Source organism: Nycticebus coucang, chromosome X, assembly GCF_027406575.1.
Source record: "Nycticebus coucang isolate mNycCou1 chromosome X, mNycCou1.pri, whole genome shotgun sequence".
In the NCBI taxonomy this organism is placed as follows: Eukaryota; Metazoa; Chordata; class Mammalia; order Primates; family Lorisidae; genus Nycticebus; species Nycticebus coucang.
This window is the reverse complement of record NC_069804.1, coordinates 22,098,166-22,114,660: the sequence shown is the minus strand read 5'-3', so window position 1 is coordinate 22,114,660 and position 16,495 is coordinate 22,098,166. Positions and strand designations below refer to the sequence as shown.

The 16,495-nt window shown below is 36.9% G+C and overlaps 1 protein-coding gene across 1 annotated transcript; it reads right to left on the bottom strand.

Moving 5' to 3' along the window:
* Positions 1-9,462: 9,462 nt before the first annotated feature.
* On the bottom strand, positions 9,463-11,304 carry DDX53 (DEAD-box helicase 53). The gene has a single exon (XM_053580726.1). The coding sequence runs from the start codon at positions 11,287-11,289 to the stop codon at positions 9,565-9,567; it is 1,725 nt and encodes a 574-aa protein (XP_053436701.1). The 5' UTR covers positions 11,290-11,304; the 3' UTR covers positions 9,463-9,564.
* Between the last annotated feature and the right edge of the window lie 5,191 nt (positions 11,305-16,495).

Sequence of the window (16,495 nt, the reverse complement as noted above, 5' to 3'; positions counted from 1 at the left end):
AATGACAGAGGCCTAGAGGAAGTAATGGTCAGCCAGGCTGTGTGTTCTCAGGTAAACCAGACAGACACACGGTGTATGCGTGTGTATGTGTGTGTGTTGTAGACAGGTGTGTAGCAAGGAGACCCTTTTCCTTATCCCCTCTATTTACCATCATTTTACCCTCATTTTAACCATGAGAAAGCTAAGTTAAATTAGTATGGAGTGTCATATGGTGCTCCCCAGGAAGGCACTATAAAAGAGTGTGTGTGTTTGAGGAAGGGCCTACAAACAGAACAAAGTTAGAGATGCCTGGGAAGAGATACGCCCTGGCCACATTTATTGATTCCAGAGAAAATTAAAACATTTATGTAAAATGGCACATATAGGTTCTCAAAGGACACAAGCCTAAAAGCAATTAGTTTATGTCTCAAAGGGATTTTTCTGAATATGAGAAATAGGTTCCAACTGAAATTTTAATTAGGATCCCAAAACACATCAGTTTACTACACACTGTAAGCTTAGGAAGATTAGATGGACTTTCTTTAAGCTGGGTAAACATCACTGCTAACATTCTACCCTGTTGGAAGAACGAGAAGAAAACAGAAGCTTGCAGTAGGAGTGGGGACCTGAAGGGTGACATTTACATGTGGTGGAAAAGCAGTGGCAAGCTTTCATTCAGTATTGTTCCTGTGCTAGGTGAGGAAGAGGCATCAAAGTTTATCCTAGTTTTGTGAACTTGAATGGCACTGAACAGCTTGAGCAGCAATTGGGAAATGAAATGGAGGAGTCAGCATAAAGAGAGAAGACCAGCCCTCCTTCCATCTTTCCATTTAATTATAGGCATTTATCCAATCAATACACTAAGAAACCCTGAATTACCTTTCTTCTTTTTTTGTTAAGGGAAGGGCATCAGGGTTACAGGAAGGGAGAGAAATGTTTTTGCTGACTTTCTCAATATTCTTGTAGAAAATACTTGCTCTTGGCTTTAAAAAAAAAAAATTGATTTTCAAACTCAGGTAGGAAAACAAAGATGACCCATCAGATCTTCTCTCCTTATCCCCCACCATGTGAAAAGATTTATTATTTTTTTATTTTCCTGGTGTTCATGAGAAGACTCCTATTACTTTTGGCTATTATTCACCCTGAGCCCCTCTAGACGGTTGATTGCAAGAAATTCTCTGGTTGGCTACATTTCAAATCTGTCAGCCAGTGTTGTATTCCAGGTGCAGCCAAGTGTGAATTCTGTTAAAGTTATTGGTTCAGATGACCTTGATAGTGGGTCTCTTCATGACTGCAGTTCAAGTTTTCTACTCTGCTGGTTTCTCACTTCTTCCTCTAATTGCCGCTGACTGTTCAAAAACTGGGCTTGTTTGATATGCTTCCAATTTTTATGAAATTACAGCATTTCCCTATAGAATCCTACATTTCCAGTGTCCCCATTAAATAAACATCCAGGAAAAGAGTTTAATTTGCTTATTAGAGTCAACTCTCATCCAAGTAAAGTACACTCATCAGACCCTCTTCTCAATGGTGGAAAATTCACTGCCTCAACATAAGGTATTTTGTGGCAATTTTTCTAATTTATCAGTTAGGATGCTTTGGGCTGGTGTTAACATACTCAACTAATAATGACTTGATGAATACATATACTATTTTATGTAATACAAGATTCAGAGGTAAGAGATTCCTGGATGTATTGCTTGGGTCCAATACTTACTGGGGTAACACCTATGAAAATAAAGAAGAAAAGTATCAGGAGTCGTCAGGAAATCCTTCTGACTGCCTGCAGCTTGGGTTTTGATAACTGTGGAAGGATAGAGGAAAGAAAGGAAGATTAGATAGAAACAGCCTATAAAAAATCAGAGCCAGGGCGGCGCCTGTGGCTTAGTTGGTAGGGCGCCGGCCCCATATACCGAGGGTGGTGGGTTCAAACCTGGCCCCGGCTGAACTGCAACCAAAAAATAGCTGGGCGTTGTGGCGGGCGCCTGTAGTCCCAGCTACTCGGGAGGCTGAGGCAAGAGAATCGCTTAAGCCCAGGAGTTGGAGGTTGCTGTGAGCTGTGTGATGCCACGGCACTCTACTGAGGGCCATAAAGTGAGACTCTTTCTCTACCAAAAAAACCCCCAAAAACAAAAAAAACAAAAAAAAAAAGAAAAAGAAATCAGAGCCAGCTTGCCAATCAGAGAGCTCTGCTGCAAATATGGCCCACGTTGGGTAGAAATGCCTGGGCATTAGTGCTCGCTGTGCTCAATTGGTTACTGGCTGGGGCTTCCTGGAAGAACCTGGCTTTGGCCCAGGTGCTGTCATGGGTTGTTTGCAGCTGGGTGCTGTCAGCTAACTGCACTTCTCACAGCTGATCAGCAAGCTTTTTCTTGAATGAAAATGTGAGCTGTACACCTCTCTTGCTGCCAGACAGGGTTAATTCAGCAGCACAGTTACGTGATCCAGGAACTTCCCAAATTTCTGTTTGGTCATACTTAGGCTATTGGTATTCTTTTTTTTTTCGTATATCCAATATTTTTATTCATTTTACAGTGAATAATACTCTTTAGCACATACCCACTATATTCCAATTTTATCTCAAGGCAATTATGATGCAGTTTCTTTTTTTTTATTAAGTCTTTTGTACATAGATCATAAATACATTTATGCCCATTTCAGTGTGTTGATTATTTGTACAAATTATCATTTCTCCATTGTCTAAAAATGACTGTCACAGCCTCGTGTCTTCACACAACTGTGTTCAAAAGCAGGAAGGACAGCTTATTCTGTCTGTTTGTAAGGGAGGGAGATTTTTCTGGCAATCTGCTAAGCAGACTTTCCTGCCAGTGCCATAGGCCAGGTTCGTGTCCCATGCCTGTGCTCTATCTGCTAGGGAGGCTAGGAAAACGAATTTCTGACTTTTGCCATCTCTATATTGGTAAGTGAATTATGCCAGCAAATAGGGAGGGAGGAGGGAGCTGGTAGGGGGGATGAATGATGGACAGGTAAACCACTAGTGTCTGCCCCCCAAATGTGGTTAAGGTGGCACTTCATAGTTTTATTCCCAGAAATTCACACATTAGAGATTATAAATTGAGACTGAATTTATGACTTGTCACACTGGCAGGTTCTTTTGCTTATCTAGCACTTCCCAAGTATTCCCATCCCTTCCCACAGTAGGGACTATAAAGCCTTTACTGCAGTCTTTCTTCAGATTGTTCCTTATTTTTATTGTTCTGGCTCTGTAGTTTACTAAATGTGTAAGTGAACAGATATCCAACTGAACCATTCAGACTAATCCCTCAAAAGGACTTGTGAAAAGGCTGATTACTCTACCAGTGATTATAATTCTCTTATTTTAGGCTTTCAGTTTATCATGTATGTTTCTTTAGTGCTAGAAAGCTGCAGAGACACTTAAGGCCCAGGGAGAAGAATAGCAAAAATACTGCATAGTGAGAAATACCTTTACACAGGGTACTTACGTTGCTATAAACGGAGGAACCTGTGTGCTTTCCCTAATAATGTCTGTTTCATCTCCCCTATGATTCTGTACTCTCTATCTGGCTTCTTTATTGAGTCTATAATTTTCAGCACAGAGGCAATAAACTCTATTTACCCACTTTTTGAACTCATGAAAACTATGCAACCTCTCTGAGCATTAGTCTCTTAATCCACAAAATGAGATAAAAATGTCCCTTTATGTGGGTGTCATGTATAAAAAAAACCAACACCATATATTCTTATCCTTAAGCACAAGGTGAGGTGTGGGCCAACAGATGTCACAAGACAAAACAAGGAACAGAAATAGAAAAGTTTACTTTTATTCAATGAAAAAAAAAGGCACTTATTTTCATGCATTTAGATATTTACTGTGCTCCCACTGTGTTCCAGGTATTGTTTTTAGCCCTTATGATGCAGTGGTAAAAAAACAGATGTTTTGTATTAATGACATTTATATTTTCAGTGGGCAAAAGACAAAAGACACTTCTATGTTGAATACCTTCAAATACAATGCCTATTGAATTAATTTTTCAAGTCATTTAGTTATTCTTTACTTTTGAAGTGAAGTATGTTTCACATTTTTATTGCAATAAAAAGTAACATTTCATAGAAATTTTTGGAAATAGTTTAAAATCATCCATAACTCCATAATATAGAAAGCTATGGTTATTATTAAGATGTGTGTGTGTCTATGTGTGTCCATTTCATGTTTTTGTCTATATAGATATACGGGCTAATGTAATTTCCAAGAAACAATCGAAATCATTTTATAAACTGCTTTTCCCCCGACTTTTAAATATTCTTTAAGAATGGTCTATGAAGCGAGTGTATGATGCCCCATGATCATATCAGTGTATACAGTTATGATTTAATAAAAAGAAATTTAAAAAAAAAAGAATATGATTTCTACTAGTTTTAATCAGAAGTGGATATGCTACAATTAATTTAACTACTGCCCTATCATTGGACTCTGAGGGATTTAATTAATTGTTTTAATTAACACTATGATTAGCCTTGTTTGTAAATACTGGTTATGTATGTCTGATTATCTCTTTAGGGTAAATGCCTAGAGGTGGTATTAGAGGGCCAAATTCTATTAAACATACACAGATTTTATGCATAATCTCAACTATCCCTCTAAGGAACACAATTTCACCAAATTGTAACTTACCAGTGTTTACTTCTCTGCATCCTGTAGCATTAGGTATTTTGGGTGTTTTTTTTCTTCTAATCTGAGCCCAACTTACCAAAGAAAAGAGTTATGTTGTTGGTTTAATTTTTATTCCTTTGATTATAAAGAAGCCAAATTCTTGTTTACATATTTAATTGTATGTCTTGTGAATTGCCTTTCACATTTCTGCCCATGTTTCTAATATGGGATTCGTCTTTTGTTTTTTGCTTTGCTAAAAGCTCTGTATATTAACTATCAGTAACTATGATTGCATTATATATTTTAAATTATTTTCTGCTGTTTCCTTTGCCTTCGTTGGTATTTTGACATTGAGAAGATTTTCATTTTTACATTGTCAAGGTTAATATTGTTTACCTTTAGTTTTGTGTGGTTGATTTTATGTTTAAAAATTATTTTCTACTTTGGTATGAGAATTTATTTTTATATATCTACTTTTTTTTTTATAAAAAGCAAGAATCTGTAAGTAGGAGTTGGTTGGTTGATCAATTGTCTTGCTATGTATTATGTATTTTTCATTTATTTATTTGATTTAATTAATTTAAAATAGACTTTTATTTCTTCACTGATTTAAAATTCTACTTTTATTGCATGCATTCTTGCTCATGGTTTGTTAATTATAGCAAATAAAATTGTTTTAACTGTTATATTTTTGATAAAGTAAATATCTGCTAGTGCAATTTCTCTTAGTTCATTTGAATTTTTCAAAGTTGTCTCTATGCAAATTCTACAGTATATATGTTAACATTATTGTAAGATAAGAACTACAGAAGTTTTGAAATCAAAGAGAACAGATAAAAACTTGGGAAAGATGTGACACTTTGGCTGGACTCAGAATGATTAATATGATTTGACTTGGCAGAGAAGAAAAAAGGGCATTCCAAATGGGGAAAACAGCCTACCCAGTATCCTGAATAGTGAACAAGTGTTACATCATGGATGATGGGAGAAGGAAGACAGAAGGGATCTAATATTTGTTGAATGCCTACTCAGTGTGAGTCACCATGCTAAGAATCTTACAGCAATAACTCTGAGGTCAGATGAATCCTCATAGTTTGACTACTGTGTCAATGTATGTTCAGTGCCTTGCTTTTGATTCATCCCAATTTGTATGTAGAACTCAGTATTTCTTTGAATTACTGAAGAACAACTTACTCACACAAAAACCTTATTGGTCTATCAATGTGAACTACAGTTTCTTGACCTCAACACTTTGAGGCTTTGAGGCTGAAAAAAAATGCCGTTTGTAGGGTGTTGTCCTGTGTATTATGAGATGTTTATCCCTGACATCTATCCACTAGATGCCAATAGCAATCCTGCCTCCTGGTAGGGACAACTAAAACTGTCTACAGACATTGCCAAATGTCCCTTGGGGACAAAATCAACTCCAGTTGAGAAATATAAATTATGCCAAAGATAGGGAAGTTCGTGAAAGGTTTTATATTACACAGGGCAAAATAAATGTCTCCCCCCGACCCCGTCTCTGAAGTCCCTTCATGGTTTTGTGGCAACTAGTTTTGGGGTTTTATTTTTGCTTATCTATTGCAGGATTTCACAACTGTGGTACTACTGACATTTGGGACAGATAATTATTTCTTGTGGGAGGAACTCTCCTATGCATTGTGAGATGTTTAGTGGCACCTCTGGACTGCACCTGGGAGATGCCAAGACCACCACTACAACCCCCAGATGTGACGGCCAAATCTGTCTCTAGACAGTGACAAAATTGGCCCTAGTGGAAAACCGCTGATGTAGACTATATCAAAGATAGGAAGTTTATAGTTTTTTTTTTTTTTCCTGCACAACCCCACAAGAGATAGTCTAGAAACCCTATATTTTTTCCTTTGAAATCCCTTCTTGGTTACTATGCAATTGATTTTGGTTGGTCTGTTACCATAGGATCTCTTGGGGATTATCAATTTCACCACTGTTGTCTCTGGCCAATAATTCTTTGTTGTGTGGAGCTGTCTGGTAGGCTGCAGGGTGTTTGACAGCCTCTTACCCACTAGATGCTAGTAGTACCTCACCCCCCACCCAAAATTGTAACAACCAGTACTGTCTCCAGATCTTGTCAAATGTCTTCTATGGAGAAAAATCACCCATGGTTGAGAACCATTGTTCTATTTTTACTTACCTTTCTCCATACACTGGCTCTCCTTTTCAGCCTTTTCTTTTTTTTCCTTTCCTTTCCTTCCCTTTTCTCCTTTTCCTCCATCCCTCCCTCCCTCCCTTCCTTTCCTTTCTTCCTTCCTTTCTTTCCCTCTCTTCTCTCTCTCTTTTTTTTTTTTTTTTTTTTTTTGAGACACAGTCTCACTATGTTGCCCTCAGTAGAGTGCTGTGGCATGGCAGCCCACAGTAACCTCAAACTCTTGGGCTTAAGCAATTCTCTTGCCTCAACTTCCCGAGTAGCTGGGATTACAGGTGCCCACCACAGTGCCCGGCTATTTTTTGGTTGCAGTTGTCATTGTTGTTTAGCAGGCCCGGGTGGGCTTGAACCCACCACCACCTGTGGTGTATGTGGCCGGTGCCCTACTCACTGAGCTACAGGCGCTGAGCCATTTTCAGCTTTTTCTTATGGAAGAAATGTACACTTTTTTTCTCACTCATAGACATTAAATGATAATTTTTGTTATTGTTAGTTAAATGTCATTGTGGAACCTCACTATCTCATGTGGTTTAATCATTACTTTTTTTTCTAATATGCCTCTATGAGGAATTCTGGCAAATAACATATACTTTAACTTACTAAATAGTCATCATCTCACCTTTGAGTGGACAGGAACAGGCCATTTGAACGTCCGTTGCAGGTTCTGCTGTAGATTGCCTTTACGTTAAATTTGCACATACTTCCTTGTATCACTAAATCTGAACTTGTAGGCAGCCTCAAGACAAAAATATTGTCTTCTATGTAACTGTGTTGAAATAAAAGTAATGTAAATATTGGAATAAGGCACTTCTGGGGCAAATATCACTTAAGTCCTCTTTAACCAGATTTAGTGACCTTATGCAAATTAGCTCCTCTGACCTTACTTCATCCTCTGCAAAATAGGAGTAAGATTACCTTCTGAATAGGCTTTTTTTTATTGTTTGGGGTTCATTGATGGTACAAAGAATTGGGTTATACTGTTTGCATTTGTTAGGTAATGTCCCTTTTATAATCGTGTCATACCTCCAAGAGGTGTGCCATACACCTAACCCCCCATCCTCCTCCCCTCTCCCTGCTCCCTCGCTCTGCCCCCCACCTTGAATTGATTTGAGTTTTTCTCTTAGGAGGGTCTGTATTAGATCATCTACTAGCTTCATATTAGAATTCTGAATGGGCTTCTTACAAATATTAGAGATTCTGAGATAAAGTACCTGGTACATATCACTCAAAAATGTTAATAATATTAATTAATTTTATCAAGAGATATTGAGCCCTACGTAAAACACCCTTTAAAGCCACACTTGAAACTTCAAATACCAGTACCTAGAGGGTTTGCCTGTTTCTTTCTCTTACTTTCTGCCTTGTTGGTGGTCACAGCTGAGGCATGCTGGGGAGAAAATTGCTACACTAATTTCTCTCTTTATTTTACCAGAAATCTTAAGGCTTAACTAATTCTAATTTCTCACAAACACGGAATTTTAAAGTTTATTTAGCATCACTGTGGGGATTTCTTTGTGCAGTTGTGAGGTGTACAGTGCTGTTAAATAAGGCATAAGAGATAGACATAGATAAAATTAGATTTTTGCTAAAATTTGTTCCTATGGCAAAAGTGTCATTTGATTGTGTTTTTAATGTTTGCCCCAGTGGAAAAGATAAATTTTTCTCACATTAATTTTTCCCTGATGTATGGTATATGTGGTTTAGACCTTTCCAAGAAAAAAATGAAATTAAAAATAAAATATAATCAAAAGAAAAGAATTAGAAGAAAACCTGTCAGTTGCATTATAAAAATCATTGAAAGTGCAGAATGCACCTTTTATAGTTATTAAAAAGGATTTCTTTGTTCCATTTATTATAGGTATTCAAGGATACAATTTTCCCTAGGTTAGACAGTCAAATGTTCATACAAGGCTGGAGTACACAGTTTTAGCTATCATATCACAGAATTTTAGAGGTGAATGGGACCCCAAATTATTTAATATAACCATCCCATTTTATGAGTGGAGAAATTAAGGTATAGAGAATACAAGTGACCTCAGAATTTTTAACCAATGGTTAGTGGCAGAATTCATGTAAGAATCTGATTCCTAGTCACTCAGACACCCTGCTCTGTTGGTTACATCATTCTGATAAAATAGAATTGTGGAATCTTCTGGAAGATTTGGAATTTATTTTTTTTCTGAAAACTTTATTGTTGGGGATTTTTCAGGGTACAAGATGTGTCACACGCTGAAACCCCACCCCCTTCCCTCTTTCTCTCTTTGTTCTTCCTTTCCCCCACCCCCTCCCTCCCTCTGTCTGGAATTTATTTTCTAATGAACCAAACAAAATTAGAGAATGATAACAGAGATAATTTTAGGAATTATTGTGGCACCAACCATTAGAGGGAAAAAGAATTTTTTGACTGAGATAAGCTTGAAGCTATGCTTCAATTTAGTACAACTACTATGTATTTTAAAGCATGACTGTTTTCTTCTACCAGATATTTTAGAAAAGACAGATGTACATGGAAGACTAGAAAAGAAATTAGAATTTAACCAAAACATAACATTTAAGGTTTTTTCAAATAATCTCTCACTCTCATTTTGGAACTTTTTTTTTTTTTTTTTTATTAAGGAACACAGACACACACTGAAAACTTAGTAGTTTTCTTGAAGATTTGGTTGTGTCTTCAAACTTCAAAACGTCCTTAGGTATCTTGAGTACTGAATTTCTTTAACATGTCTTGAATGTTCTAGTAGCCTGGTGTAAGTTTTCAATGTAAACATTAATAAAAGTGTTTGGATTTTCCTCCAAAATTTCTTGATGTTTTTTCTGCCTCCTTTCTTCGTTGATGTAACTTGTATTGCTTAGCCATTTTTACAAGATCTTCTGGGACACTCTGATTTGCTTCTTTCAGAATTTCAATCAATTCACTGGCAATCTTCACATTGTCTTCAGTGATAAGGGTAATTGATGTGCCAGTCCTTCCTGCTCTTCCAGTACGTCCTACTCGGTGTACATATTCTTCAACATTTCGTGGGAATTCATAATTGTATATGTGTGTGACATCATTAACGTCGAGACCTCGAGATGCTAAATCAGTTGCTATCAATATCTTCACTCTTCCACTTCTAAAGTCTTCTAATGCCTGTTCTCTATCTTCTTGTTCTCTGTCACCATGCAGTGACTGCACAGGGATACCTTGGATACCAAAGTCACTTGATAAGTCATCAGCAACAAGTTTTCGGTTGACAAACACAATGACTTTGTCGTCGGGTGACATATTGTCTAGGAATTCTTGGATAAGTGCTCGTTTTTCTCTTTCAGTGGTTACAATTACATTTTGCTTCACTGTATGTACAGCAACTAGATCTAGAGTGCCAACATAAACCATCATAGGATCTTTCAAATAAGAGTGTGCAAGGCGATGAATGGTATCTGGCCAAGTTGCACTGAACATAACAGTCTGCCGGTCTGGGCGCACATCTAATAAAATCTTCATTATCTGGGGTTCAAATCCCAGATCCAGCATTTTATCTGCCTCATCTAAAACTAAGTAGGTTATGCTTCTTAGGTTGACTAAGTTGTTCATTTGCAGATCGTGTAGTCTCCCAGGAGTTGCAATAATGATATCTACACCTTTCTTGACATCTTGTATTTGTCTGTCTCTGTCTTTACCACCATATATGCAAACACTTTTAAGATCTTTGTACGAATACTTAGAACATTCAGCTTCCACCTGAAGAGCTAATTCTCTAGTTGGTATAAGAACCAGCATCCCAGGTCCATTCCTTTGAGCTCTTGGTATTGGTTGAGAGTCAAGATGTATAAACCCAGGTATTAAATAGGACAATGTTTTTCCTGTACCAGTTTGTGAGATTCCTATAAGATCTATTCCTTGTAGAATAATGGGCCAGGCTTGACACTGAATTGGGGTTGGGCTCCGGAAACCTGAAGATGTTATGCTTTCCAGGAGCCCAGAGTAGTGTCGGAAAGCATCTTCGAATCTACACGTAGGATTCGGGATGCGACGCTTTTCACCATCTTTCAAGTCCTGACACATGATGTTAAAATTCTCCTTTCTCCAATTATCTACCTGTATTTCCGACATTGATCTTGTTGCTTTGGATTCTATGTAAAAGTTTTTCTTAATTGGTGGTAATTCTGTCCATTTTGTTTTTTCCCATTCTACAACTTTCGCCTTGATTCGATCCCAATCTATTGATGGCTTATGTTCTCTAACATTCTCATTTCTGCTGAAGTCTCTTCCAACGGGGGTTTGGGATGCTACATTATCAACATCGGATTTTGACTGATAGCTTTCGTGTTTTTTAATCAAAGTTTCTATAGCTGCTTTTGCCTTTTCTTTCATGTCCTTGCTGCCATAAATTTTTACCTCTGCCTCAGAATCTCCCTTTATAATTTGTATTTTAGTGTTTGTTGAACGTTGTAGATCATTTATTTTTGCTCCACTACGACCAATTACTACGCCAATCATGCTGTTCCTCATTCTAAAGCAGAGTGGTGGTTCACGTGAGCCTGGGGCCCTAGGCCCCATTTGGTCAGAGGGGCCACTCCTACCCCTGCCTCTGCCACCTCTTCCCCCTCCGCCATCCCAGCTGGCCCTAAGATTTCTTGGTTTATGGTCCACCCTCTTCCATTCTGTGTCCCGGGACATTCTGGGACAGCATTAGTATTGGCGCCAGTCTTTCGAGTACATACGATTGGGAGAAAGTCAGGTCTGCGGAACCAACTGGCAAGGTAGTGGCAGTTAGGAGAAAGCCAGGTCTGTGGCCTGCAGTCGCCTTCGCCTCTGAACCAACTGGCAAGGTAGCGGCGGTTGAGAGAATGTCAGGTCCGTGGAATCAACTGGCAAGGTAGTGGCAGTTGGGAGAAAGCCAGTTCTGCAACCTGCAGCCGCCTTAGCCTCTGAAGCAACTGGCAAGGTAGTCCTGGCAGGCAGCTGTTACCTGTTTGTTAACTTTGTTACGTAGGGAGGGGCTTTGAAAGCCTGACCAATCACGGGGCTAGGACTAGGGTGACGTAAGCAGGCATTTGTGATACAAAATTTAAAGGGGCACTAACTCTCCAGGCCTGACCAGGCTGGCACTTACAGGACCTCTAGTGTAACTGCTTTCTTAACATCTGTGTCCCGAGTTCCTTTTTCACTCTCCTGGTGACAATTCTGGCTTAGCTTGGGAGCAATATTTAAGCAGTCCTTGAGCTTGTACACATTGTCCTTTTTATAAGACAATTATTTCCATAAGAGAAAAAAATAGTAGATTAAAAAATTAACTTATTTCTTTATATATTTGTGTGTTTATTTATTTTGGTAGAATTCTTTTGGAGTAAATACAATACTGTGTCTAGATAAATTCACTGTTTTCCTGTCCTCTAGTGAAATTTCTTAGGTACACACTCAGGGGTGGTATTTTGCCTCTGATTTTTTCAGGGGAAGTCCTACACTTGTTCAGGAAGTTTCCAGACATTATTACAGGGATGATGGTTAGAAGAGAGGTAGAGTCATGCCTAAAGTAACTTAGGGGTTATTTTCAATTATTTGCCATTTTTCTCAGTGACTTAATTCTTTTAGTTCCCTGTGGTTTGATAGATTCTGAGTTTTTAGTACTAGAAAGCTGTGTGAAAAGTCATTTATAACATACAATATCAAAGACATCCTATCAGCAGTCTGGACAGGTGGACATCCAGCTTCTATTTAAATAGTCTCAGAGGTAGGGAGCTTGCTTCATTAAAAAGATGTCCATTTCATTATGAGGCATTTTAATGGTTACAAACTATGCTGCTTCTTGCTTTCTTGGGTCCTCCTTCTGATGTCTTAAATTGCACAGAATAGGTTTTATTCTCCTGTACCCTTATGTACTTGAGGATTACTGTTAAATCCCCTTAGGTTTTCTGGGTATCAGGGAATAGTCCCAGTTTCTTCAACATTTCTTGTGATGACCTGGTTTCCAAGATGCACATCATACCCTTCCCTCTCCTTTGAAAATGGCTCAAAGGACTTTTCTAATATAGCACATAGAACTAAGAAACAAACAAAACCTACAGAAATGGCCTTACTACAATCTTAGGGCCTCTTTACTGAGCATGATGGTTCTACTAATTTGACTTGAGAACTCAGACATGGAGTTGCTTACAGTAACATGATGAGCATTTAAGTCTGTTCTTCTTTATCCTGTACTTACTTGGTTAATATTTTTTTTTGTAATTTGCTTAACTAAAAATAGATTATATGTTTATCTTTTTATATTCATCCCATTAAGTTTGGTCAAAGTAGCCTATTATAATTTTAATGTTTATTCTCTCATCTATCATATTATCTTCCAGTTTCAAGTCTTCTGCCAATTTAATGCTCATAGCTCATAGCTTGCTCTCTTCAGCCAGTTGATGATTCAAATTTAAACATAGTCTAGTATAGGACAGAAGGCTATGGCACATTAGGAAATACCTTCTCTATGTCAGCAATTTTCCTGAAAGATGCTTCTTAAAGAAAAAAAGATTTCTGACCAAATATGTTTAGGAAACACAGAATCCTATATCCCCCTATTAAAATCAAACTAGATATCCTAGAAGCTAGTTTGATTTTAGGACATTTGATAATTACAGGACATTGAGAAAATCAATTGTTTAACACAAAGTTTTCCAAAGGAATTTTCCAATGTGTCACTTCATCAATTATTTAAAGAAAATTTTTATTTGGAATAACTTTGGAGTTACAGAACACTTACACAGATAGTACAGAGAGATTTCCATATGGCCTTCAACCAGTTTCAGTTTTCTGTAATCCTATCATCTCACATTATCGTTATATATTTTTTCTATATGGGAAAACACTACTGGTGTTTTACTATTGATTAAACTCCAGACTTTATACCACCAGTTCTCCATTAAGGTATTGTTTTCTATTTCAGGATCCAGTCCAGGAAACCATATTGTATTTAGTTTCATGTATGATTTGTGAGATTTTCTCATTATTTTCTTATTCTTTATAACCTTGACAGTTTTAAGGGTTAATAATCGGGCATTTGTAGAATGCCTGATGTAATTTCTCATGATTATATGTGGTTATGGGTTTTTGTGGAAAAATATCACAGAGATGAAATGCTTTACTCTATCAAAAAGACTCCTCATTGATAATGTTAAATTCAGTTACTTGGTTAAGCTGTGTTAATCAGGTCTTTTCCACTGTAAAATTATTATTTTTTTCCATACTCTATTTTTTGGAAGTGAGTTTCTAAATCCAGACAACTCGGAAGGGCCAGCTTAGGTCCCATTTAAATGCAATTTTTATTAGTATTTTGTGCAATTAGTAATGTACTTTATTATATAATTTGGAAAACATGGCTCTGTATAAATACAAATTAACTAATCATTATTTTTTTTCACTTTGTTGTCCAACCAGATGTATTCTGATCAAATCATATGTATAAACCCCTACACATTTCCCAGTGAATTATACTCAAAGCTTAAGGCATTCCCAATATCTTCTAGTTTATTAACTATTAAAAGAGGAAATTTGTTTAGTCAAATAAGGCTTTTATTTAGTGAAGAGTATGTTGTTTCTCTGTCCCTGTTTTTATGCTTTCATCTTTACTTTAAATAATAATATTACAGAACCATACGATTCTATAGGTGTTGGATATATCAGAAGTCTTGTTCGCCTTCATTATAGAGAAAATGAAATTGAGGCCACATATTCTTTCTGGACTCCACCAAAGGTACTTAGCAAATCATTGAGAGTACAAATCTGGAGCCTTTTCTAGATTTATGGACAGGAGCTCCTATACTATGAAGTTACTTGCTTCTACTCCTATTGTAAGTGATATGGAAGAAGAGAAGCCATGAAAGTGAAATGAAGAAAAGTCATATTATTGGGATGGGATAGTTTTAAAATTTAAATACATAACAGAACAGTTTAAGGTATAAATAATTGTGGAGGATTAATTACTGCAATGACATAGAGCTTTTATGAGTATTGTAGGTACTGAGAGGGATTGCGCCTTCAGGATTATTCATTACCATTATGAGTGGCCTTATCAGTTGGAATGATTGGTTGTCATCTAAATTAAGGGCCATCAGTGTGACATTCTTTGCTCCAAGTATCCCTACAGTAGATTTATTTGTTGTATCTAAAATGTTCCCACTGTATACCCGTGTGCTCATGATCTGGTATGTTATTAATGTGCTCTTGGAAAAACAGAACACAAAAATGTGAAGTTGTCGATTACAAGTTTTCTGGTTGACATTCTTTCTAGGACATTCTTATAGGGCAGAGAGGCAAAGAAGGAAGGGATTGACTTTCTGGTAGAAGGGTGGGTAAAATTTGCCCCAAAGTAAAAAGAAGAGTAATGTAAGGAAAGACCTGAGTGTGTTTAAGAGAGTCTTACTGTTTTACTTAGGGTGGTTCCTATGGCCTTATAAGCAACAGTAAGAGCATGAACTATTGCAGACAGTCAATTGGGGTAATTTTTAGTTACTCTAGTTTCCATAGAACTCATTTATAGATATGTTAATACTGCTGACCTAAAATATTCTTGTAGATAGGACTCCCTTAGAAACGGTCTTGATAGTATTTTATTTTATAAGAGTTCTTGATGATCTTGATAGTATTTTATTTTATAAGAGTTCTTTGATGATCTAAGGCAAACTTGATTTCTGGGATTCCAGTTAGCATTGATGATTGCAATAATTATAGTTGATTTTTGCATCTGTATAGCACTTTACATTTCTAAATACCCTTTAAGAAATAGCCTCCTTGAGATGATACATATCTGGCCATTATTCTATTCAGCAGATATGCTATATTGTGGCAAAAGCTACCATAATTATTGCATATATTGATGTGGGTTTTTTTGTGTGTGTGCACAGAATCATACTCATAGCATAGAGACTGAAGAAATGAGAGCAGTATGGGGTAGCAGTCAAGAACACTGGAGCCTAAATAACTGGGTTCAGATCTCACTTTCTTATTTGCTGTGAGTTCTTGAGAAAATTTCAAATTTCTTACGCTTTTGTTTTATATCTGTAGAATGGCATAATAATACCTATCTTATACACACCCACACAGACATACACAAAGTTACATAACTTGGTGCATAGTAGGCGATCTCCAAGGGTCAATTATCCCTGAGAAACAGAAGTGTAGAGAGATAATTACAGTGGGTTTCTGTCCAAGGATTTTCCTGATAGTTTCCTCTGGTTCACATCAAAATGAAATAACAATGATAATGATATTTTTTTCACAGCTCTAAATTTATTCAAGTTAAACTTACAAATTCTAATATTATACCCTCTCTCTTTTGTAAAATATCCTTTAAAAATGAAATGAGGATTACACATTATTTTAAAATATATTTCCTAGGGCATAAAAGAATGTAAAACTAATGAGAATAGCCAGATTAGGCTTTAAAATGTTGCTGGTATATGAAGCTAAAGTACTTGTAAGTGCTCATGTAGATTAGTATTGTCTAAATGTTTGTATTTTCCCAAATTCATATGTTTAAATCCTAATCCCCAAGGTGATGATGTTGGGAGATGGTACCATTGGATGGTACCATTAGACTGCAGAGCCCACGTGAATCAGATTAGCTTACCTTTATAAAAAGAGGCATGAGACAGACCCCTTACTTTTTCTGCTGTGTTATAATGCATTATCTCATTAAATCATCACAGTTACATAGGAGGCATTTTTTCCTTTT

What these genes read in the sequence shown, in the direction of transcription:
- DDX53 (XM_053580726.1), bottom strand. Translation starts at nt 11,289, where the DNA reads ATGAGGAACAGCATGATTGGCGTAGTAATTGGTCGTAGTGGAGCAAAA.